The following is a 25,624-nucleotide window of genomic DNA, read 5'->3' as shown; positions in this document are numbered from 1 at the left end:
TCTCCGAGCACGTACCTCCAACCTTAATAACGGTATAACCGTTTACAAGCTCTACTAACTTTTCGTAACTGAATATTTTAATAAATGATATTTGTTTCAAACCATATGTATATTGTCTCATAGGGTGTAAATAAATGTGTAGTTATAATAAACTCAATACTGCAACCTATTTCTCATGCGTGGAGCAACATTTACTACATTGACCGTTTCTAGAACAAGTGGTAAAAAATTTGGTAGTTGGTACTCGATATCTCAAGTTCGAATCATAATTGATTCACATTTTCAGCTAAATTTATTTCTAAAAAAAAATATAAGAAATAAACGAAGCGGGTAGCGTGTTACATATTTCTAAAAAAAAATATTTATTACAGATAAATCTATATAACTGTAGATAGTCATTTACAATTCTATTTTGCTTAAGAGGCAATAAATAAAATTTACAAACTATTATCGTATTGTCTTCTACAGATAGACAATCTAAAACACTTTAGATCACATCGGATGGTATAAATATTTTTTTTTAGAAATATGTAACACGCTACCCGCTTCGTTTATTTCATTTATAAATAAACTTAGCTGGAAATATGAATCAACTAGAATTCGAACTTGAGTCTCGGATACCAACCATCAAGCCTTTTGCCATTTGCTCTAAGGACGGTCGGTAAAACATTTATTATGTTAATAAAAACAAGTTAATGGGCATTTTACAAAATCGACTGTAGTTGAGGGGTCCTCCATACCTTTTTTTTTTTTTTTTTTTTTTTTTTTTTTTTTTTTTTATCATTTTTACAACTTTTAAATATAATTTCAAATTTGCGAAAAAAGATGTAGCATTCGCACTGGTGTAGCTCATCCTCACACCACAAATTTTTTTAATGAAACACACATTTTTTTTTTAAAGAAAATTTCCTTTTTGATTTCGGAGGGAATGGAACCCTCTACTGGGAACGAAGAAATGAAAGGAAAAATCTGCCCTACACTCATAGAAGGTATATATTTTATATCCTCATTCAAGAGTTGATACAATCTATTCGAGGTATTAATAAAAAAAATGACAAAATAAGATGATTAATACTAGCTCACATAAATTTTATGGAGTAATATATATATATATATATATATATATATATATATATATATATATATATATATATTAATAATATATATATATATATATTATCTATCTACTCTATATATAGGTTATTATACTTTTATGAATATAGACTCTTTTATATTCATAAATTTCTAGCTGTTGAATGAAAGATATGTGCGCGTTAAGATAGTTAATAATTCTCGATTAGAATGATAGTGGTCTCCTAGATGGCGTTTTGTTGGGGATTAGAATGATATAGTGGTCCCCTAGTGCGTTTGGTTGGAAAATTGGGGGATAGAAATGGGTGGGAACAGTTGGCAATAGCTGTTCCCATCCCTATTTAATTTTTAAAAAAATTTAAATTTAAAAATTTAAAAATTTAAATTTAAATTTTAAATTTTAATTATATTTTTAATCTTAAAATTAATATTTTATAATTTTAATTCTAAAATATTAAATTTTAAATTATATTTTAAAATTTTTAAAATTAAATGTAATTCTTAGAATGTTTTTAAAGTTAGATTTAATCTTAAATATAAAATTTAAAATTTAAAAATTAGAACATTGAATTTTTGAATTGAGATTTAAAATTTAAATTATAAATTTAAATTTTAAATTAAAAGTTATATATTTAATTTAAAAAATTAAATATAAAATTTAAAATTCAAATTCAAATATAATTAAGGGCAATACATTATTTTCTATGTTATAACTACTCACCATTTCTCATTCCATTATTTTCTATTTACAACTATTCACTTCTTCTTATTCCATATTTTCTATTATAAGTATTCACATTCTTCTTATTCATATTTATCTATTTAAACGTTATTTTTCTTATTCCAGAAAATAATTCGATCTTTATCCAAACGTAAAATTGGTCTAAACTTATACTTATTTTGAAATAAATAGTTCTTACTTATACCCGCAAATGAAGTTTCTAAGATTGAATAGTTGTTGTTAATGTAATGATCTAACGGATAAAAATGATTAATAAGAGAGATTTACAGTCGAAAATTTATGAGATATAAAAAAAACTATACTCATAAAAATACTATAGCCGGACTCACTCTCTCTCTCTCTCTCTCTCTCTCTCTCTATATATATATATAATATATATAATATATAAGGATTGCTGTGCTCTCAGCGGCACGAAGGCCTCCGCTGTCCTGAGCCGTTTTCGGTGATGGAATTTTCGAATCGACGATCGGCTCCGTTAGACTTGATCTACACTATTTGAAGTTTCTAGAAATATTTTTGCGATTTTTCGATATCATTGCCTAGCAATTGAAAGGATTCAAAATCAATAATTTTAACGGCTGGAAAAATAAAAATTCTTATAAAAAGTGGTGATATATTACTTAAAATTTCGATCAGAAATATTGATCTTATTGTAAATAGTATAAAGAATTTGTATCAAAATTTTATCTGATTTGAATACTTCTAGTATCGTAAATTTTGGAAATGACAGATATCAACCATTAAAAATGATTAATTTGAATTCTTTTATCTAGGTAGATAGATATCAAAAAATTGTAAAAATATTTTCTAGAAACTACTTTCAAATACCCTAAATCAAGTTAACAGAACCAATCGTTGATTCGAAAATTTTATCTTCGAAAATAGCTCAGGAGCACGGAGACCTCCGTGCCCTGGGAGCACAGCAGCCTGCTCTATATATATTAATGTGTATGATGATCTCATTGCTCAAGTAAACATTGTTAGTTTTGCCGAAAATGGTAATTTCACATATTGTGGAATATCCGTCAAATAAATTGCCTGATACTGGGACATTTCTCGCTACCGTTGGTGCTGCAACCATGATGGAAAGAAGACGCATGTCCACTTCCGGAGTCGTGTCAGCAGAAAACCAATTCTGTCTGGTCCTCGCAGATGTACAAGTTCACAGCTGACAGCACTAGAGAAGAACAGCAAAAACCAACATAATAATGCCTCCACTCGAAAGACAAATAAATTAATTTTATCTCCAAATTCAACAGTAATACAGCGACCATAAGGTTTGTTTAATTTCACATAAAACTGTAAAAATAAATTTTAATGAAAAAAATAATTTTTTTATATTCTCTAACGTCTGGTTTGTAGGTAAAAAATAGTTTTTCGTTACGCATTGTTTATCTGAAAGAAAAAAAAAAATTTATAATAAAATTATATTATTATTTTTTTTTCTTATTATATATATTATATATATTATTTATATATAAATCTATTGATATATATATTATTGATATATAATAAATATCATATTACATATATTAGTATATAATTTATATAAAATGGTAGGTGGTGGTAGGTGGAATAGTGTTTGATCCAAAAGATATTAGTAATCAAGGAGTAGATTTAAAGGCTAAAAACTTAATAGNAAAGGCTAAAAATCTAATAGTACCAAGGGGGTAATATTTCTAAAAGTATTCTAGCTCAATTCATATATATATATATATATATATATATAGCAGGACTGTTGTGCTCTCAGGAGTACGGAGGCTTCGGTGCTCTTGAGCCGTTTTCGATGATGAAATTTCCGAATCAACGATCGGCTCCGTTAGATTTGATCTAGCATATTTGAAGTTTCTAGAAAATAATTTTTACGATTTTTCGATATCATTTTCCTAGCAATCAAAAGGATTCAAAATTAATCATTTTTAACGGCTGAAAAAAAATTCTATAAAAAGTGGTGATATAGCACTAAAACTTTTTATCAGAAATATTGATCTTGTTATAGATAGTATAAAGAATTTTGTATCATCGTTTTATCTGATTTGAATGCTTCTACACCGTTAAACTTGAAAACGGCAGAAATCAACCATTAAAAATTATTGATTTTGAATCCTTTCGATCACTAGGTAAATGAATCAAAAAATCGCAAAAATTATTTTCTAGAAACTTCAAATGCGCTAGATTAAGTCTAACGGAGTTCGATCTCGATTCGAAATTTATCATCGAAAACGGTTCAGGACACGGAAGCCTCCGTGCTTCCTCAGAGCACAGCAGCCCTGCTCTACTATAATATATATATATATATATAGAGAGAGAGAGAGATGAGAGAGAGGGGTGGAGAGACGAGAGAGAGAGAGTAGGGTACTATACTCTATGAGTATAGAGCCCTTTTACTCATAAGTTGTTTTCGATGTTGGGGTTTTCGAATCGACGATCCACGCGCCGTTAACATTGATCTAGAGTATTTGAAACTTCTATAAAATAAATTTCGTAATTTTTTGAATTATTATAAAGTCCATTAAGTGGTATAAATGAACGGTCAAAATCGAACGACATCCTAAAAATGGAATGATCGAATCCTCAGTTGAAGATCGCGAGTTATTGATCTTTATTTAGGTGTGAAAGAAGTTTTCGTATCAAAAATTCAACCTATTCCAATTCTTTTACACCGTTAAACTAGCAAATATCTCATACCGGCCGTTAAAAATTGTCAATTATGTGAGCTTTTGATCGTAAGGTAAATGATATCGAAAAATTATAAAATTCGATTTCTAGAAGTTTTAAATGCTCTAGTAATATTTAACAGTATGGATTATCGATTCGGAAGCTCTATCATCAAAAATAACTTATGAGTACGAAGGCGATTGTATTCATAAAAGTATAGTAGCCGGACTATATATATATATATATATATATATATATATATATATATATATATATAATGAAAAAGGGGAGAAAGTCCACTGTAGACTCTCTCTCGCGCAGTCGACGAGGTGAGGATGACCACGTGGATCGGGTGCTCAAAAGGGTCGTGAGCCGTAATTTTTCATTCATAGGTTTTTGTTTTCCGCAAACGGGCAGGCAGAAAACGAAAACGCGATCTTTTCAAAGAATCTGTAAAAAAATTTTGCAAAGAAATTTTTTACGGCCAGAAAATTTTTTTTTTTTTACCCTTAATTAGTTTTTTTTCTCCTGAAAGCGAGATCTGCAGTGAGGGTTGAAGTGGGATTAATTTGGAGAGAATGATGTCGTGAACTTGGGATCATGGAGGGGATCACAGCTATCAAAACAACAAATCCCTCTTACAAATAATAACGTGAATTAAAGACCAGGCATAAATTACTCTTGTTCCAAGTTAATCACATACAACCTTTGCCACGTTACTTCATTGCACAAGTGACAATCCATTCAATGCTTTGTTCATCGTAGGAGTGAGGAGAAAATGGGTCTTGACCGGGAAAGTGAAAAAGAAGGAAATTCAATCGGTCGAACTATTTTATCCCATTACTACTGAATGGGCATGGCTTTCAACGCGTCTTTTCTTTATAAGGGCAAAATGGATGTGGTGCAAGAGAGTGTTTCCGCATAGAGAAGTTGAGAAATTCCATGAAAAAAACTCCTACCAAGTTGGAGACTTTCGGCCTTAAATATGGCATCTGCTCTCTCGCAAACTCGCAGCATAAGTATCAAATTACGCCTACATTACATCTGTCCTCCGCCATATTTTGCATTACACATATGCCAAATCTCTCAATCACGGCCACCTCAACATCAAGCGATCGAGACAAATGGTGAACCTGCAATTGAATTTCAGTCCGGCGACAGTTGTGCGACGAATAATATGACCATTAACCAGTAGTGTTTCGGTCCACCATAGACTGCCAGAGTCGAGACATATGAAAGTGCTCCTGGCCAACCAGCAGATCACCAACACTCGTGTGAACTTCATTATTTGAAGAAAGAAGATAGAGAGTGCCTTTTCATTCTCCTGAACAAGAAAAACAAAGGGTATCTTCTTATCAACCGTCCATTGTACTTAATGGTTGAACTTCATTATTTGAAGAAAGAAGATAGAGTGTGCCTTTTCATTCTCCTGAACAAGAAAAACAAAGGGTATCTTCTTATCAACCGTCCATTGTACTTGATGGTTGAACTTGGCATCTGAGCAGAATCCAAATTGTCAACAAACATATGGCGGGCATTAGATGATGCAAGGCACAGCTGCCGTGAAATTTTTAGGTAAACTTGGTGTCAACATGCTGACAATAAAAAAAGAGAAAACATAAATATAACATGAAGAAAAGAAGCATATTAAATTGAGATTCAAGACAGCACACATATCTTCAATTTAAGACAGAGCGTACCTCAATATGTAAATGTACTTTCACCAGCCTCTATTTTAACTAGAAAACTATGACGTCTGATGTTTCTCTTCTCCAGAATGGCTCTCTTTTTAACAGGTTCAATAGCAGGAGGCTTCAACTACTTGCACCATTGAATATTTTATATAATAAAACCGCACCAAACATATATGTGATCCAAAAGACCTTTCAAACAAACCCACGCTACAATTGGTAGTTAATTTAATCTCAAGAATCCAAGATTCAGATCCGGTCATAATTCTCGTATATATCCAAGGCCCTAAAGGTAGGCACTGCATAGGTGACATTCGGGAAATTCTCAATATAGTGATTTGGCTTAATTATAAAACCCCCTCCACTTCTTTCCATTTCTCAAATACCTCCTTACAAGAAAAAAAATTATATAACATCTCCCTACACTTTAGATCAATTTCCAATAGGCTCATCCGTTAGAATTTTCTGTTTATTTTAACGACAGCATATTGAGATAACAAACCTTCCAAGTCCATTCAAGCCACTTCAAGCACATTTTCAACTACCAAAATCTAAGAGGAATCATGAAAAAGCATTCATGTGAGGGATTCTCTTCATGCAAGGATTTAGGTGTCTAGTGTCAAAGTCATCTTGCCACATCATCACCGTTAACACTTTCGTAAAAATTAATGAAATTTCCAAATGACTGGACTTATTTGACACAAGACTAACATGCAGGGTTGACATTGTTTAAATTTCTTATATAGATAGAAATTTGAGAAATTTGAGACACAGGGTAAAGTGATCGGAGTATTTATAATTAAGCCTAGTGAATTATGAATATAAATTCCCAATTTCCGCTGGAAATATGTCCATGATCAGTGATACACTGAGACAATTGACAGACCAGTTGCGGAGTTAACTAGATAAGCAGGGAATAATTTGCAAACAACATGGCCGGTAAAAATATTTTTGCCATAAAATGTTGCCTGGCTCTGCCCGTGAAAGTTAGGTTTGTTGGGTTGCTTTGGTAACGAACTTGCTCTTAAGTGGAAAACAAACATAACTCAAATCTAGCAGGCACCTGTGATAGCATTTCAAAATAAACTTCAACATGGTCAAACATACCTAGATTTTGAGAACTAGTCAAGCATACAGTATTTGCAATAGCATATTTTACCGTCCATTTTGGAATTCCAGATCTTGACTATCCTGCATCTTAAATAGTCCGTAACAATAAACCTTAGAAAAGTCCTTTGTTATAGCGTATTTTCACCCCCGTGCCCTCTGGTTTCACTTGCTTCACTTAGGTGCCATTCCTATTTGGTTTTCTGTAAGGAATTTCCATCAACCTAGTTGAAATTCAAGTTTTGCTAGGATTCCAATCTAAACACAAGCAAAAACCCGAATTGAAATCCACATTTTAACAGAGTTTTGGTTGAGCTTGGATCAATATCCGAGCTAAGAAATATTACCTGTACACTGAAAAGTAGGGTGTAAATCTAATACCCAATCGTCAAAAAACTGATACGGCTGGTGTTAAACTATTGACCCTTGGACGGATCTAGTGTAAGATCTACACCCTTTTTTTGGGTGCACAGGTAGCATTGCTCTATCTAAGATAAAGATTAGTGCAGAGTATAGACCCAAGAGATTTAGTGTTCAAATCAATCTCATCGTCATGCACTCATGCATAAATATAAAAAGAGAAAAAGCAACCTGATATTCTTGAGTTATCCAGCTCCTCACTCTAGGGGTGTAATGTGGGCCGTGTCAGGTTGACACTGTCCACATTTTTTGGGCCGAAACGGGCCAAGCACTAGTCTGGCATGGCCCGGTTTCAGATCCGGGCCGGGCCGTGCCGGGCTAGTTTTCTCACAACTCCGGCCCAGCACGGCCTCCGGCCTCAACAGTACAGGCCGTGCCGGGCCGGGCCGGGCTCCGGGCCGCCCATTATTTTTTTAAAATACAAAAAAATATAAAATATAAAATATTTATATATATAATTAAACTATAAAATTTATTAGAAAATAATAAAAACTTTTAAAATTATTAAAATTTATAATATTTTAAAATATAAAAAAGGACCAAATTGCCCTCCGCAACAGTCAAATTTTTGACCGTTGGGGAGGGCAATTTGGTCCAAAGAGGCTAAACTTGTTCCTCTCCCAAGGTCTCAGATCTTGGGAGAGGCCCAAGGCTATGGCAGACCTTAGGAAGAGCCCAAGGTCTACCACAAAGCATACCTGCCCAAGTTCTTCTCCTTCTCGTCCAAACAGACCAAACCCCAAGGCCGGACAAGCTAGTCTAGGGCCTTGGGGGTCGGGTCGTGCCAGCCCCACCGGCACGGCCCACATGGGCCGTGTCGTGCCAGGCCGCAGGTCAAACTGTCGGCCCGGCATGGCCCAGACCCATTACGGGTCGTGTCGTGCCGCGACGGGCCTAAAAGCTCTGGCCTAGCACAATCCAGTATAGGAGGTCGGGCCGGCCCAGCACGATATCTACAGTATCCGTGCCAGGCCACGGCCTAGCCCGCTCCTACCTCATTCTCCTAATACCTCTCGTCGCCTATGCAACCGTACATAACTATTATCTAGGGCCAAAAAACACGTACACAACTACCCACCCACAGGATGCAGAATATTGAGATGACTAAACAATATGTTAAAACATTGATTAACCAGAAATTTTGACAAATTTCATTGCTTGCTTTATCAGGACCAATGGTTTGAAAGGAAACTTGCAATGAGAAGCTTATGAAAACACCATGTAAACAGAATCATTAGTGATTAATAAAAACAATAAAATAAAAAACAAAAGCAGCTTTTGGGGAAACCGCTGCAGTGCAATACAAAGTGCAAAATATATGTTTTCTCAGCATAGACAGAGTAATCTCTGAGAAGATTCTTAATTTCTTCTCCTGAACAACTTTCTAGTACAGATGAAAAAAGATAAATTTTGTGGGCAAATCAATGCAATGATTCGTACTTGAGAAAGAAAACTCCAGTAGTAGTTAACCAAGATGACGAGGAGATGCATATCTTCTACAATTAAGAACCTCTAAATGAGTCCACTTTCGAATGGTTCAGAAAGAAAACCTGAATCCTCCAGCATTTGCATCAGTAACTGATTCCCAGAATGACTGCTTTTTCTTCTCAGAGGTTTTCTCTTGGGCTTTAAGTTCTAGCCGGTTAATAAGTCCAGGGAAAGCAGCATCAATGGCATTTCTAAATTTCTCGTATAGATTGACCCTATCTTTGGTTCCAGAGACAAGTTCACTTGCATTGGGTTTCCCAAGGAAATTCAGAACATTCAACAAATTTCTCCTGCAAAATTGACCATTGACAACTGCAATCAGTGAAATAACCAAGCTTTATCTATGCGATCTATGTGGCTTGTCATGCACGTTCTTCAGTAACCAAAATAACCCAAAAGCCAATAAACTTAATTCCCAAAACGAGATTTTCAGCACACAAGATAGCACAAGCACGCAGCATCAGTTGGTGGCATGAAAATTTAATATATGATGGTTAGCAAATCTTACAATTGAAAATTATTTGAACGAGTAGGATTTTTAACCAAGTAAAATGTAGGATTAGCATGAAATACATGTGCTCAAGTAAACACAGTCACAAAACATTTTGTACTATACTGGACTTTCCATTTATGTTCTTCAAGACAGGAGGATGTACTAATCAAAGATTACACAAAAAAACATAAGAAAGTCTACAATGAGTCACAAAAATTAATGACTTCTTGCGTAATAACAATAGCAGACCACAGCATGTTGTAGCAGAAGGGGACAAGATGGGAGAAAGGGTAAATAAAAATTCACATTTCTGTACTCACCAACAACAAGAAGAGATAAGAGAAACCATGGGAAGGGAAAAAACAATACAAGAATAACTAGCAACCACAACAAAAAAAAGAATACATCTCTCCGAAAATAAAGCAATAACTCAGTAAGGTTGTTCCAGTTAAGTTTATTTCTAAATGAAATAAACGAAGCGGGTAGCATGCTATCTATCTATCTCTCTCAAAAAAAAATAAAAAACTCAGTAAGGTTGATGAAAAAAGAAGTAAAGGCGTGGTAGACAAACTAAATCTACAGGTAAGTAATTATTCTTCCTGACAGACTAATATGCGAATCATCTGCCTTCTAAACACAATCAGAGAGTCACTTCTAGAATATAAAACCAGCAAAATTATGCACAACATGAGAAAACCAAAAAAAAAAAAAAAAAAAAAAAAACAGCTATACCAACGTGACTAAACAGAGGAAGAAGAACAATAGTTGTTCCGTAGAGCCTTAAAGGCAAAAGGATAACGATTACAACAAAGTAGCGCCTTTTCCCCTGGAACACCAAGACACAATTTTGCTCTATTTAGTTATGCGACCAGTTTTTCTCTCAGTTGGAGTGCATGTGAATCTACTTCAACGACAAGCAAATTATAGCAAGTGAGGAGGGAGGAAAGGAAAAAAAGGCCCTTTACTTGCTCACATAGTTTTGGGTGATGGCAACGGAGTCCTCAAGATTGATAACCAAATGCCACCAACCATTGGGCACAAAAACGACCTCTCCTGCCCTGCAAATGCACTCGACTGGTCTCTTCCTCCACGTCTTGCACTGCTCGTAGAAGTTCATGAACCACTCCATGATGGAGACGGGACACGCCACCTCAGCCCCGTCGGGACTGGGGTGGACACCTGGCGGCACAACCTCCGGCGGGAACATCACCCACTTCTTCGACCCGCTGACCACCGCATTCCAGGCCGACGTGGAGTTAGGGTCGACGTGGAACGAGGAGCCCGACCCAGCCGGCCCAATGATGACCCACCTGTAATCGGGCCTCTCCCTGCCCAGCAAGGCAAACAGATCCTCCCTGAAGTAGACGGGGACTTGGTAGTCCGAATCCATCTCGGGGACCTTCTCTGCAAACCTGGGGTCGAAGAGGTACAGAGGCCGCTCCTCCTTGGCTGCGTCGGCGTACCGGAAGTAGCGGCGGAGCGTCATCTGCGCGGGCCCCACCGAGAACTCGACGTCGCCGCAGACCCGGAGCAGGTGTGCGCGGGTCCACTTGCGGAGCGCAGGCCAGCCGTCCAGGCATCCCTCAAGCAGGACGGGCTTGTTGGGCTCCTCGAAGCGCGCCACGAACTCGTCCACGGAGATGCCCCGCCCCCTCTCGATGTTGTCCCGCGCCACCCACTCGGGCTTCATCTCCATGTTGGCGCAGAGCCAGCTCTGGAAGAGGTAATCCGAGTAGAAGTTGCTGACGGCGAGGGAGGAGGGAGGGGTTTGGTCGGGGAGGAGGGGACTGACGACGGAAGCGTAGGTGGACCTCCAGGAGCCGGCGAAGGAGAAGCGGCCCTCAAGCTCGTCGAGGACGAGGCTTCGCCAGAGGGGCTCGTGGGTGGAGAAGACGTACAAGGACTTGCTGACGGTCGACAAGACGGCGAGGTCCCTGCCGCGGAGGAGGCCGAGGACGTCGAGCAGGAGCTCGTCGGAGAGGGCGCGGAGGGTGCCGAGGCCCCGGTCGCGGATGTTGGCCGACGGGTCCGCGAGCAGGAGGTTGCCCAGGGGCTGGATGGTCGGAGAAGCGGCCGCTTTGAGCTTAAACCCTTCTTCCGCTCCCTCATCCCCCTCCTCTTCTTCTCCCACATGTTGTTCTTCTCCGTCGACTGCCGCGCGGGAAGATATTTGACGAGGAGATTCGCCGATCCGCCGCCTCCTCTTCCTCTTTTTCTGCTTGTTCTCGGAGGTCGCGGGAGCGACGAGGGAGCGAAGGGCGCTCGGCATCCGCAACGGATTATCAATTTCACGGCCGCCGTCCGACGACCCAGGCGAGAAAAGCAGAGATGTTTAAATTAGGGTTGCGACGAGCCAACGAGATGTGTAGGTGGGCTTGTCTTGGGCCTGGGCCTAACTTCTCACGACTTCGACCTAAGAGGGCGGGTGCTCTTCATGGGCGGCCCGGCCTCCGGCAGACTAATATAATATATTTATTTATTATTTAAATAGATGGTTGCGGAGGTCGACAACAGTATAGTAGATTAGATAGTCTTGATGACCCAACTGAACGAACAGTAGTCAACGGACAGGAGAAAGCGAAATCCGAGCTGGCAGAGTAGCGAGCGGGAGGCTTAAAATAACGGAGTGATTTGGCGTCGGCGTCCTTCTCCCTTCCTTCCTCGTCAGAGCATTCATTTTCCATTTTCAGGGCGCGCCTCGAGCAACACCAGCCGTTAATAATTAGTAATGGAGGAAGAAAATGCAGAGAGAAATTCCAATAGACACGGAGGAGAGAGAGAGGCCTCCGTGGAGGGAAAGGAAGAGAGAGCGCCTCTTCTTTTCTCCTTTTCTATCTTTCATTTTATTATCATTTTCATTCATCCCTTTCATTTATCCCTCCCGCTCGATCTCTCTTCTTCCCAAATCCCCACTACTCCCGCCTCTCCGCGTCCAATTTCATCACAAAATAACCCGGCCCCCCACTCTGCCCCTAAATTTCGGGGTTCATTACCGCTATCTCGCTGGCAGTTCTCCCCTTCCTCCTCCCGTTTATTGCTCTCTTCCTCCCCTTCCTCGCCTCTCCCCTCAATCTTCGGCGGACGACGGAGGAGGAGGAGGCGGTCGCAGCTGGAGGCGCAGAAGAGGAGGAGGAGGAGGAGGAGGAGGAGGAAGAAGTGGATGAGATCGGCGCAGATTGTGGTGGCGGAAATCGAAGGAAATCGAAGGGCATAAGTGAGTATTCCGATCCTTTTCTCTATAGTTTGGATCCGCGCAGGCCCTCCATGGATCCCGGGGAGGAACCCCCTCCGTCTCCCCTCCGAAATGGGGGAACGTGCTCGTGCTCCTGCCTCTGCTGCGGTCCCGGCTCCGTCCCCTCCGAGGGCTCGCGCCACTCCCTGAAGCGAAAGCTGGAGCAGATGGAGGAGGCGGAGGCAGAGGGTTCGAAGGGAGATCCCCCCTCAAATGCAGCGGAGGGCGTGGCGCGGGTGGAGATCGGGAACGAAGCGGCGGCGCTGCGGGAGGCAGTGGGGAGGCAGCAGCAGTCGATCCAGGAGCTGTACGCGGAGCTGGAGGCCGAGCGGAACGCAGCGGCAACGGCGGCCAGCGAGGCGATGTCGATGATCCTGCGGCTGCAGCGGGAGAAGGCGGAGGCGCAGATGGAGGGGCGGCAGTTCAAGCGCTTCGCGGAGGAGAAGATGGCCCACGACCAGCAGGAGATCGCCACCCTGGAGGACCTCCTCTTCAAGCGCGACCAGGCCTTGCAGTCCCTCTCCTGCGAGGTTCAGGCCTACAAGCACCGTCTCCTATCCTATGGCATACTCGACCACCCTCTTCCCTCCTCCTCCGAGCCCCAGACCCCCGAGTCCGTGACAGGCGCAGCACACCAATTCGACCTGGGTTACCCTCCCCTCAGATGTACTGTCCCCCCAGCCGACGCCGACGCCGACGCCGATGCCGATGCCGACCTGGACAAGTACCCTTTTGGGGAGACCCCGCGAGAGCACCTGCAGAAGCTGGAGCAGCGCATCTGCCATCTGGAGAGGATGCCCAGCCACATCGCTGAGAAGGGGGTGGTTGTGGGCCACTCCCCTCGCCGGCCCAGGCATCTCAGGAGATTCTCTGTCGACAGCTTCGGCTCTCCCAGGGGTATGGAGTACTACAGCAGCACTAACAACAATAATAATAACAATAGGGGAGAGGATTTTCCTGTGATGGTGGACCGAGCCATGTCTGAAAGGGATGATGAAATGAGCGATCGTGTGTACACAATCGATGCAGTTCACGGGGTGGCTGTCGGGGCATGTGATGACTATGCCACTGGCGGCACGCCCAGGAGGGGGCATGCGGTGGGTGGTGCGGGAGTTGAGGAGGAAGAGATACGCAAGCTGTACATGAGGTTGCAAGCACTCGAAGCCGATAGGGAGTCAATGAGGCAGGCCATCATTTCCATGGGCACTGATAAAGCACAGGTAGTGTTGTTGAGGGAGATCGCACAGCAGCTTTGTAAGGAGGCCGCACCTGATAGGAGAGTTGCCAAACGGACGTCTTTTATCAGAAATTTCTCCATTACCTCTGTGATGAAGGTAACTTTTCAATATTCTGCATCTTTAATTATTTTTTGGTTGGCCCTAGCAGAAATTTATGTAAGCCACTCTGTTTACTTTCAGGATTTTCTTTAAGATATAGTATGTTAATTCAAGTCAGTTGTTAGTAAATTACACAACCTTTGAAATATCTAATAATCTAGAAGCAGTGCTACAAGTTTAATATTGCTGTTAAACTGTTATGATGACGCCCTGAATAGTAATATTTGACAAAGGAAACAGCTGAACTTTTGATGCGAGTTGTTCTAGAGGTGGACAATCTAGATAAACTTTCACTGAGCAAAATACCCAATTGCTACTCCCCATGCTAAGCAGCTGCTTATGGGAGAAATTTTGTTCCTTAGAGATGCTAGGATGTTTTTTGCGCACTTAACCATATTCACTGAATCACCACCTAACGTAACCCTTGAGCTTTTTCTTCCTATCCAATGTTGTGCCTGTTTATTGTGAGAGGCTGCGTAATGTAGGCTTTAAAACTTGCTGAAGAAGGAAACCTTCTATTAAGACAACGTCAAAAGAAGCTATGCGAATTTCCTTTTCGCTAGATCATTATATCAGGCTCGTTATTAAAAACCAAAATTCTTTCACTTCAATTCCTGGTTCAATGAATGTTGTGTTGTTGATCAAATGGACGGTCGATGTGAGTGTCATAGGACTTCTGATACGAAGATTAGCTCACTCAAACCAACCAGGCACTTTTTTTAAGTTATGACAATGTTTAATCACATAGGCTGCCAAGGGGAAAGATGCTCAACATGCTACTCCCTCCTGCATTGCCATTAAATTTTTAACATTTTCAGCTCTTCTGGCTATGTTTACTCATTTATTGCTTATTTACTGTATTTTATACAATGTAAAATGGCTGCAAGTTATGGACCTTGCTATATATGTGCTGATACAGTAATTAGGTTAGCTGTTTTTGTTCCATGTGGAAATGTGTAGCGAATGCCTTAAAAAAGCCTTTGTTAATTGTAAGTTATTCAGTGCCCTCTTATCTTTCTTCTCTTCCTTAAGTTAAAGCTCTGACAGCTAGAGCTGATTGCTTACGATTTCCCTGTTTTCTCTAACCATGTTTGTGAGGATGTCTTTCTATCTTGGCATACTTTTGTGATTGATCACCTCCTAACCTGTGAAGTACTAAGCTTTTATCCTTTGCCATTTGAAAGTTGCATTCAGTTCTATGCAATCTCATTGTATCTATGACCATAGAAGTAATTTTTCCTGAAGTATTTGGTAGCCGAATTTTTCTACTATAAAATGATGATAAATATTTTTCGCTTTTGCCACCCACTTTTGACATGCTTTGTAATCTTTCTTGTCCATAATATCTTGAAAAATCCCCTCTGGTGTACTATGTGTATGATTCTTTATACATGGCTTTTATGGTTAAACTGTTAGTCTTATATGTTCAAGAGGTCTTTGGACTTAGTTTTGTCTTTTGAACAAGTTGATAGGTTTCAGTTAGGCAAGCCCTCTTAACCCAGTAAAGCTCAATTTACTGAATCAAAATCCATCCATGGAATTAAACCAAGTGATATTCAATTAGCGTAATAGACTGAACAATTTAATCCTAAAACCCTGATGACATATCAGGGTAATCTACCTAATATTGAAGAAAGATTTGAAATTAAACACTGGGTTTATCCTCCATAACAATCGAATAAAGATCTAAATTGGCTCCACGAGTTCAACCTGAGCTCACCTTTAGAGTGGCTTGAGATTCAACCCAACCAAACCAACCCACTTTTATGAACTTACTATTAATTTTGTCTGATTTAGTCATTTCCAGGTTGAGATCATCCTATTTTATATCCTATACTCAACTAACAGAAGTAGTCTGAGAAGTGACAATATATGGTTTGTAACTTGTCTCCTCACGCTATGTAATTTGATACCTTGCATGGCACTCATTTGTGTGTGCCATTTCTGTTTGCTAGTTATTGCCAATTCTTTTCTCAAACTTGTTGCTCTTGTATGCTTTCTTCCAGTGGATCTCGTCAGTTGTCTTTTGGAGGAAGAAGTCATCTCGAATCAAGTAAGTTATTTCATCTCGGACAGCTGGGTGATATTTTAAGTTAAAGGGGTGTGGCGATGTGTAACTCTTGCTTTGAATGTCAATGACAGGTATCCCTTCGGACTATCAGGCAACAATGTCGGCTTACTGCTTCTATTAGACAAGTCTCCCCGTATGAGGCATCGAAGATTTCTCACAAGAGCACGGGGGTGATCAGACCACCCCTTATTTTTTATTATTCTGTTGAATGAGCTTACACCTTCCCCTCTTAAATGTAAGCTCATTGAGGTATATAATTTGAAAGCGGATCAGGCTTTGCATTGTTGCTCATGTGATGCATTCTTTTGTGGATATTGTGGGATAGCATAACTGAAGTTTGAGAGTTTCCTTTTCTTGAATATCCACATTTCGTTCTCATTGATTGATTTCAGTTAAATATTGTCGTTATTAAAAGTTGTGAATGCCAGCATCCACGTAAGCTGCTGTAAATTCATTCTGTGCAAGTTCTGCTGGTCAAGATATTTCTCCTTGCTGTCCTAAGCCTGAAGGCATTAATTTGATGTTCCAGGGTAACTGTCAAATCTTTTTTGCTTGCAGGAGTTTTTTTTTTTTTCCCCCTTTTGCCTTTTTCGCTGTTCTCTGGCATCTAGAATTTGTTTAATGTATTGTTGTTCTTTCGGTACTGCGATCATTCTTGCTACTGCCTCAAAACAGGTAGCCACTTCCGCAAGCTAGCTTCCACAGCAGAAGACAAGACAACAGAAGAAGCTTGCCTGGCCTAAACCTTCTCAATCAGATCGAGAAGATACCTCATTTCGGGATGAAAAATAGATACAACTCCGTGTGAATTAGGATACAACCCCCAGTCAGGGCTTGCCACTTAATTGCTCTGTTCGTATCGTTTCACTAGACTAGAAAAGACGGAAGCAAGAGTAGCACCTCTTTGTAGGATATTGACTACTTATAAAATCGAAGATAAGGCTAGAGTAACCCTGAAGTTTCAACATATTTGCAATTTGGTTACTAATCTGTTGCTCAAGCTGATCAATTTCCTTATAAGGTCATCGCTAGGAAGTAGATGTCGGTTTCACCCATGGGTGAAAGTTGGACAACACACTGGGAGAGAGATCGTTTTCAAAGCAAACAGCTCCTAATGTTTTCTAAGACGCTTAAATTGGGAGGTTCTAGTAAATGGAGAATTATATATATAATATAACGGTCTGTTTTGCAATAATACTAGGCTCGACTGGTAGTCTTGCCGTTTCCTCTCCATTCTTGTCGGTCAGTCACATAAGGCTGCTAATTACCTGCGGGTTGCTGCTGTACATATGCATGCTTTGCAGCTTTAGCCGGCTACGTGGTATTCATTCTTCTCTTTCTCGCCATGAACAGAAAAAAGGCAGGTAGGCTTGCGCCATGCATGCATGAGCGGCACTGGTGGCGGCTGGGCCATCCAAGTGCTAATACTAGTAGTAAGGCAGTGGGTTTAGCAGGCATGCAGCAGACGGGGTGACTGGGCCGTCTTTATGCACCACAATCACTCAACATATAGTCACTAAGGAAAGCTGAAAAGAAAAAGGAAGAAAAGGCACATTTCAGAGAGTGCGAACAAGGTAGAAGGAAAGGAGGATCAGTTTATTCTATCTGCTCCAGATGATAACAAAATAGTTTATGATTGACGACCTTCTCACTAATTCTCCAGTAAACAGGAGTACAATCCAATCATAAATATATAATCTTTACCATTGACCAAAAATAAAGAGAGTCGTCATCATGAATGTCTCCTACCAATCCTAATCAGCTTTTGTCGGTTTTGTCGTGAGCCCAAATCCAAATGGGAAGAGCGGGTCATAATGCGGGTCACCAACGTTCATTGGGAGCTGATCCACAGACTTGAACCAAGTGCGAGAAAGCTTGCCAGAGAAGCCATAGTCGCCAAATAGAACATCGGCCACGCCTTGCCCTTCTGTTCCCGGTAGCCATGCGGCCACAAGCGCGTCCATCATGCCCATGTAAGGCTTGATCACCAGAGGCCGGCCCGAGATTATGACAACAACACATCTGACACTGTTGCAGACCTTCTTAATCGTGCTCGGACCCGGATCCGGAATTGTGAGGTTTAGATTGTCGCCAGCTGTCTCTGCATATGGGTGTTCGCCAACCACTACAATCGCATAATCAAACTTATTGCTCTCAACAAAGTCATGGTCAGGGTTTTCGGAGTACACAACCTCGGTGGCGTCATCAACAGTGGATTTAATGGCTTTGAGGATCGTGGTTCCTGATTGCAGATCATTGTGAATAAGAAGAGAACAGAATTATCATTCCATGTACTTGTCAAGGGGTCCAGGTGTTCAATTAGTAGCAAGTATTTACCGGCGGTGAGATTGTTCCCGCTAAGTCCTTGCCAGGTTATTGTCCATCCTCCGCACTGATATCCTAAATTGTCGGCATGGGTACCCGCAACAAGGATCTTCTTCGCCTTCTTAGGAAGGGGCAGCATTGGATCATCAGCAGACTTCCCATTTTTCAACAGCACCAATGATTTCCTAACAGCTTCTCTTGCCAGCTCACGGTGCTCCTGTTGAAAAACGAAAAAGGATTCCATTCAACAAAACCAGTATTATTACTTCATGATGTGGGAGAGAATGAGGGGAACTGACAGGCTTCCCGAGCTCATTGGCTAAGCTAAGGTCTGCATAGGGATTCTCAAATAGGCCCATTGTGAACTTGACTCGGAGGATTCTTCTTACAGCATCATTGATTCGGCTCATAGGGATGATATTGTTCTCAACTTGGAGGGTCAGGTCATCAATGAACTCAATATAGTCATAAGGAATCATTACCTGGACAACAATTAATGACACAGGATGAAAGATGCTTCATGATGAAGATGGTGTATTTCGAGGTCGCTAATTATTTTACTGATCAAAATCTCATTACTTATTTTCACTGTAAGAAAATACTTTTCTCATATACTTCTTTTGACAACATGTGAATGGTAGATACCGACCATGTCAATGCCAGCATGAATTCCTGCCTGGATCGAATAAGAGTAGTTTGCATGCGGAGGGCTCGTGATCCTATCAATTCCTTGCCAATCTGAGATTACAAAGCCCTGCCAAACAACAAAAAGTTCCAGAAACGTCTATATTTGATGAATCCACATTGACAGAACCGGACAAACTGCGGAACTGCAGGTAGCACAAACTTCTTGATATGATCAACTAACCCTGAATCGGAGCTTGTTTTTGAGGAAATCAGTCACAAGATAATGGTTCGCATGCATTTTTACTCCATTCCAACTTGAATAGGAGACCATAACAGTAGAGACACCTTTGATAATAGCATCATAGTACGGAGGCATGTGAATGCTGAGCAGCCCATGGAAATTGACGATGGTGTTGTTCTCGTTGATTCCCATATGTGTCCCACCATCACCAACATAATGCTTGGCACATGCAGCAACCTTTTTCCTATAAGGCATACATAGTAAATCTTATGAGCATGGCTAGACATTCAGCTTTTTCAAACCTTACCGTTCAATTCAATTTCATTCTTAAAAGTTGAGAAATTTTTGAAATGACATTGAAATGAAAGCAAGAAAGAACAAAGTAGCAAACAGGCATTAAATCTTGTTTCCTTATTTAAGAGGTTTGCTACAGAGGTTACTCTTCCACCTCTAGCATAAATTAACTCGAAATAGCATAAATTCACTCTGCTACATGGCAAACAATATCTGGACAAGATCAATTTGATTATACATTCAATGTGCCAAACAACTTTGATTTGCTGCACATGACGGTGCTGACGTAGTGTCAGCACAGTTCAGCCTTTGCCGAAGAATAGACCAAAAACATCACTTTGTTTTAAGAAAAAAATTCATGCAAAAGATATTGTAATCTGTTTCCAAGTTCTTATGCCCTATTATCCATGCATTTGCATTGTTGAATTTGATGAAATTGAAGCTAATTTTCAGAATACTTGAATTCTCTAATTTGTACCTTAGCTTCATTAAATTACAATAAATTCAAGAAATATTAATAAAATTAATCAGTAACGAAGCTGATGGTAAATTTTTGGAATTTTTTCTTTAACAATAAGTTCTTTGTATAATTAATCCTTAGTTTCACTAGACCTAAGAAAAACTTCTTTAAAAAATAATAGCATTATTTCAAATTATGTCTAGACTCTTCAGATCTAACTTCCTTTGGTATAGCTGTATGAAGAAATAGAAGGTAATCGAGTACTATTTGCGAAATAACAGTTTTTCCCCCAAAACTTTTAACTTTGACTTCTATTGAACTGAAAACATCGAGTGATTTATCAAAATAGTTAGAAATGATGGTAGATATTTTCAAAACTACCTACTATGAATTTTCATTCATGAACTTACGTGAAGATATTAGGTGGAATTAGAGTTAAGGAACTTTGTATTTTCCAACTTCAACCATCTAATCACTCAAATGCCATATATATAGATTCTAAACTATGTGGGAAATCATTTAAATCAGCATTTCACAGAGGTGCTTTCCATCATGATATGATATGATACTAAATATTAATGGGCATCTTACCGTCCAGCTACAAAAGGAACTCCTTTCCGAGAATTTGCTGGAATTTCTCCTTGCAGGCCAGGGATGATAGCTGTCATTTCTTCTACCACCTTTGGATCTTCACTGTAGCTTTCATAGCAGCGGCCCCATCTCGGATCTCTACAAACCTGACCAAAAGAGAAGAAAACATTAATCGAATTTTGAAAGAAACAGGGAACTGTCTTTCATTTAAGCTATTTTAAAGGACTTGTACCGCGACACATGGAGCAAAGACATAAGGAATGCCCGTAGCTCTAACTTCAAGAGCGGTTGCAGCACCAATTTTCTTCACAATAGTTGGATCCCTGATAGCACAGGAATTATTATGTACAAAACAGAACATGCAGGTCATGGACGTAATCTGAATTTGTTGATTAACAAGAATTCTAGTGTGTTCAAACACTTTAATTGAGGATAGCAGTTAGCAGATTTCAACAAATTTTTCATTTGTTTCAAGTATTATACGGAGGCTTATAGATTATTAAAAAGTAGATAACCGTAGCACCATTGACATTGCTGTACTGGATTGGGATTTTTCATTTCAAGGGATAGATGAGAGAATGCCGTGTATGAAATGAAAGAAGGCAGCACAAGCATTTCGAAACATTACATATGCAGATATCTCATACAACGGCAACAGAATTTCTGAAACATCGTACTAAGCAAAGTTTATTATCATGCTGCTCTGACTGTGTGATTGATTATAATGGGAGACAAGGCAGAACGTTTTTCATCAAAATGGCGATATATCCATTTGTGTAGCTATCCTCTACTTTAATACCCCCCGAGGCATGACAAATGTTATCATTTTTTTTTTTTTTTTGAAACATGACGAATGCTGTCTATGATAAAACATACATAAGTGTATTATGTTTTTAAGCCTTATTGTACCCTGTTTTGTGGACAAAATCTGGAGCATTCTGGGTCGAGTCCTTGAAACCAAGGTTTTAAGTGCCCGTCGGTACGGGGCGTATCCGCCGTGCCGTACCGTGCCAACAAGATACTGACACGATACAGATCCTGTGCCGATGACATAGCTTAAAACCCTTTATTCTTTAAATTAGTAAGTAATTTTCTCAATAAAGTTCAAAAGATGTGATAAAAAGATATAATAAATAGTTAGAATATTTTGTTGCTAAAGAAAATAAATATTTCATGCTATTATGTGTCGGCACACAAAAATTTTTTTGACCGGCACGCATCGGCACAGCTTGGCACGCACCGTGCCGTACCGTGCCGGCAAGTTTCCGGCACGACCCCGTGCCACGGCACTTAAATCCTTGCTTGAAACGGTTTATGGAAGCAGTTGATCAGGTTGAACAAGCAAACTAGCTTTCAGGAAAAAAAAAAAAAATTAAAAAAAAACACGGTTGGACAGGCAAACCCAGTTATTAATTGGGTTCAGAATAAGGATATGTTTTTAACTTAACTATGAGCGACAAACTTAGACTAGACAAAGAGACAATTTTCCAGCTTCCTTCATGGCTAACTATGAATAGAGCTGCAACTAGCATTTAGATGATAAAGCTTTGCCTTTAAAGAGACAATTTTCCAGCTTCCTTCATGGCTAACTACGAATAGAGTCGCAACTAGCACTTAGATAATAAAGCTTTGACTTTTTATTTCCATTTCACCCATTTATGTCCTAAATACAGCAGCTAGGTTACCTTGTAGCTCCAAGCCCAATGTTGTGGGGGAACACAGTAGCTTTGTACACATTGTTGTGACCGTGAACAGCATCAATACCATAGATGATAGGAATTCCTAGACGGGTCGATAAAGCACCCTTCTGCATCTCATTTACCATATTCACCCAAGTTTCAACAGAAGCCTGAGGAGAAGGAACACTGCCTCCCCCGCTCAAGACACTACCTGGACAAAAGTTCAGATTAACAGCAAGAATTCACATTTCCACGAATAGTACACTTTTTTATCTGAATACAGTTAATAGACACGAGAACTAACAAACCTATGAAGTACTTCTTTATCACCTCAGCTGTGGCATTTTCTCTCTCAATTTGTGACATCTGACCTATCTTCTCAGCAAGAGTCATTCTGCTCAATAAATCATTTATACGAACATTCAGCGGCTGCTTAGGGTCCTTATATTTCAGATACTCCGATCCCTCAGTTAGTGCCAAGCAGCAGAGTATTAAAACAAGAACTGTGATCCTTGAGAAGTTCTCCATCTTTCCGAAAAGAAGTAACTTCTCCTCCCTGATTTTGTATAGCCCTAAAGAGAAAAGGATGGTGGAATGATGAAAGATTCAGGGAAAGCAAGAAATTCAATGAACAAAATCACTAACATTATCTTTGAAAGCCACTGTTTCTAGAATACCTGAGCGTGATGGGAGCATTTATAGTTTACGCTAAAAGTTACCACACTCTAAAGGGAATATCATATCATCTTAAACATAATGCTAATAAGATTATTGCAAATTTGCAATAAGACAGCATGCAAATCATACAATCTTACCAGGTGATTCTAGAGATTATAGAGCATCATAACTTGGAAAATGCTTAAGACATTTGTCCGGCAAATAAAAGACGAGCAGATTGCAAATAAAATTAGACGTAGGAGTAAGGGCTCCCGTGATCATATAACTGCCTAATATGGAAGGGGGGCTGGGCTGTTTGCGGATGTCGTAGCTCGCGGAGGGGAGTACCGATATAAAGAGGATGATTTTGGCTCTTCACGAAGAAAATCAGTAACTATCAACTAAGAGAGGATACGGGCTGACGACTAACAGCCATAAGCTAATGGCTGGAGTCGTGGTACCGTATATCTGGAAATGCCAGCAAGCACTATTATCAGTTGCAGCACGGCATTGAAAGGTATGCAATCATGGTCTCTAGATTTCCATCCTCATTATCATAATCCATATAATATGCCATGAGTAAAAAATTATTATTATTATTAAAAAAAAAAAGAAGAATAAAAAAAACGGCTACACGTCGTCTGAACCAAAAGGGTAGGTATTCGATCGATAAGGACGTTCGAGGTTTTGTGGGGCGGGCTGCAAACGAATAGTATTATTTTAAAATTTTCTACTCCACGAATCGTGATGAGAGGGCTAAAAAAGACAGTGAGTTAGAATTCCCAAAAATATCTGAATGAAATTCCCACCCAGTCTGACGGAGACGTAGGCGTAGCGGCGTCTCAACAGCTACACATCCCAAGCTTCGAGATAAGGCGAGGGACTAGATAAATATGAAGGAACAGAGACTCGCACGCCAGCATTGACTAAGCCAAAAAAATAAAGAAAAAAAAAAAGAAGGGGAGGATGCTAACTCTCTCTCTCTCTCTCTCTCAAAAGCGAAAAAAAAAGAAGAAGAAAAAGAAAGAAAAACCAACAAAATAGAAGGGGAGGAAATAAGGCAAAATAAATAAATAAATAAATAAATAAATAAAGCAGCAGCAGCAGCAGCCAACAGAGCTGAAGAGGCTAGCAAGTTAAAAGCTGCAGCAGGGGGAGCCCCAACCGTCTCAAAAAGATCGAAGGCCTTGAAAGCAGCAGCAGCAGAAGAAGGGAATCACGTCGAGCACTTACCCAGATTATATTTCGCAAATGGAGAGAAAGAGAGAGGCCGAGAGAGACTTGTAGTGGAGATTGGGTTCGAAAAGGGACCTCTTATTGGCTTTTTTGGCAATCTCGGCTTCCGTGAAACGGGTGGTAACTCGTATCAGGACGAAGAAAATCAGAGCCGGAAGAAGCGGGATAATGTTCCGCGCGTCGGCTATAGTCTACCTAGTCGTGCAAGCTGCTGATGCAGAGGAAAAAAAAAAATTAGCGCACGCATTTGGCTCGTCCGGATGCTCATACGCCACAAATCTATCTCATACTTTTCAATATTTGTTTTCAATTAAATTTTATATTTCTAATTTGATGGTTTGATTTCTAAATATCAAATAGGCGGGTGAATTTCACGATGCAATAAAAGCAATGCAAGTTTACATGTTTTGAGGAGCATGTAAAATTTCAGCACAAGCTTAGAAATTAATGGTGCAATTTAATTTATCCTATTTAGATATATCGAATGTTGAACTGTGCTAGCTATCTACATGTTACAAGGGAGGAAAGTTTGAGTATAAATTAGACCAAAACGTATCGCGTGCGGTGCATAGGATATTAATAAGAAATATATAAATCTTATATTAGACTTTTGAATACTGAAGTTATTTCATCCAAAAAGATTTATCTAATTTAAAACATACTTTTTATTTTATTTTAGTGTGTGTATATATGTGTGTATATATATATATTATATATTATATAATGGGTTAATTATTATATATTATTTTGTATATAATTGTGGAAGCTGCCTGCACACATGAATATATCGTGGTGAGGCCAGAAACTTGTATTCAAATTTCCCAGGTCCGAGCAATGCGGGATTTGGGCGAAGAGAGGATATGCCGGATAAGCTGGAGAGGATATTCTATTCTACCATTCTCATTCTTCTGGCAATAATATCCCAATAAAAATACGAACGTGCATACAGTTACAATCCCCCAGTCTAAGGCCGTATATTGGGCAACGGCACGCCGATTCTCTTGCGATCTCGTTAACTAAGAACGGGGCTGCTAGCAGTTTTGCTACCACCACACCAACAGAATATGTTAATAGTAATATTGATATTGATGATGTTAGAGAGATGTTAGAAAACCATGCACCCTGATCGTTTTTGTGCTAAAGATTTGATTTGATTCGATTCGTTCCCTCTCGTTTGAATTTG

The 25,624-nt window shown here is 39.6% G+C and overlaps 3 protein-coding genes across 9 annotated transcripts; 1 reads left to right on the top strand and 2 right to left on the bottom strand.

Annotated features, from left to right (window-relative positions):
- Positions 8,917-11,985, bottom strand: LOC109720932 (F-box protein At5g06550). Of its 3 annotated transcripts, none has more exons than XM_020248299.1 (2): positions 10,657-11,985; positions 8,917-9,488 (listed from the first exon to the last, which is right to left on the bottom strand). In XM_020248299.1, the coding sequence occupies exons 1-2, from the start codon at positions 11,958-11,960 to the stop codon at positions 9,248-9,250; spliced, it is 1,545 nt and encodes a 514-aa protein (XP_020103888.1). In that variant the 5' UTR covers positions 11,961-11,985; the 3' UTR covers positions 8,917-9,247. The 3 variants fall into 3 exon arrangements, 2 of the variants coding, with proteins under 2 accessions (XP_020103888.1, XP_020103889.1); XM_020248300.1 differs by having other exon boundaries at positions 9,297-9,488; positions 10,665-11,985; XR_002219102.1 differs by lacking the exon at positions 10,657-11,985 and adding an exon at positions 10,424-10,650 and having other exon boundaries at positions 9,350-9,488.
- Positions 12,438-16,781, top strand: LOC109720933 (myosin-binding protein 7-like). The gene is made up of 3 exons (XM_020248301.1): positions 12,438-14,257; positions 16,267-16,313; positions 16,403-16,781. Exons 1-3 carry the CDS (start codon positions 12,956-12,958, stop codon positions 16,503-16,505), a joined length of 1,452 nt encoding a protein of 483 aa, XP_020103890.1. The 5' UTR covers positions 12,438-12,955; the 3' UTR covers positions 16,506-16,781.
- Positions 17,907-24,817, bottom strand: LOC109721592 (beta-glucosidase BoGH3B-like). 5 transcript variants are annotated; one of them, XM_020249282.1, is made up of 10 exons: positions 24,439-24,817; positions 22,857-23,120; positions 22,555-22,759; positions 21,102-21,192; positions 20,870-21,015; positions 19,525-19,768; positions 19,306-19,410; positions 18,956-19,138; positions 18,669-18,873; positions 17,907-18,573 (listed from the first exon to the last, which is right to left on the bottom strand). In XM_020249282.1, exons 2-10 carry the CDS (start codon positions 23,074-23,076, stop codon positions 18,086-18,088), a joined length of 1,887 nt encoding a protein of 628 aa, XP_020104871.1. In that variant the 5' UTR covers positions 23,077-23,120; positions 24,439-24,817; the 3' UTR covers positions 17,907-18,085. The 5 variants fall into 5 exon arrangements, with proteins under 5 accessions (XP_020104871.1, XP_020104872.1, XP_020104870.1 ...); XM_020249283.1 differs by lacking the exon at positions 24,439-24,817 and adding an exon at positions 24,015-24,126; XM_020249281.1 differs by lacking the exon at positions 24,439-24,817 and adding an exon at positions 23,364-23,731.

Source organism: Ananas comosus, linkage group 15 (genome assembly GCF_001540865.1).
Source record: "Ananas comosus cultivar F153 linkage group 15, ASM154086v1, whole genome shotgun sequence".
Classification (NCBI taxonomy): Eukaryota; Viridiplantae; Streptophyta; class Magnoliopsida; order Poales; family Bromeliaceae; genus Ananas; species Ananas comosus.
This window is presented reverse-complemented; position numbering and strand designations above follow the sequence as displayed.

Bases quoted from the DNA above. Each gene is read 5' to 3' on its own strand.
- LOC109720932 (XM_020248299.1), bottom strand. From the start codon at position 11,960: ATGCCGAGCGCCCTTCGCTCCCTCGTCGCTCCCGCGACCTCCGAGAAC. The intron at 9,489-10,656 runs GTAAAGGGCCTT...TCAATTTTGCAG, and splicing joins ACCCAAAACTATGTGAGCAA to GAGAAATTTGTTGAATGTTC.
- LOC109720933 (XM_020248301.1), top strand. From the start codon at position 12,956: ATGGATCCCGGGGAGGAACCCCCTCCGTCTCCCCTCCGAAATGGGGGA. The intron at 14,258-16,266 runs GTAACTTTTCAA...GCTTTCTTCCAG, and splicing joins CCATTACCTCTGTGATGAAG to TGGATCTCGTCAGTTGTCTT. The intron at 16,314-16,402 runs GTAAGTTATTTC...TGTCAATGACAG, and splicing joins AAGAAGTCATCTCGAATCAA to GTATCCCTTCGGACTATCAG.
- LOC109721592 (XM_020249280.1), bottom strand. The intron at 22,760-22,856 runs GTTTGTTAGTTC...ACTTTTGTCCAG, and splicing joins GATAAAGAAGTACTTCATAG to GTAGTGTCTTGAGCGGGGGA. The intron at 21,016-21,101 runs GTACAAGTCCTT...TCTTTTGGTCAG, and splicing joins TCTTTGCTCCATGTGTCGCG to GTTTGTAGAGATCCGAGATG.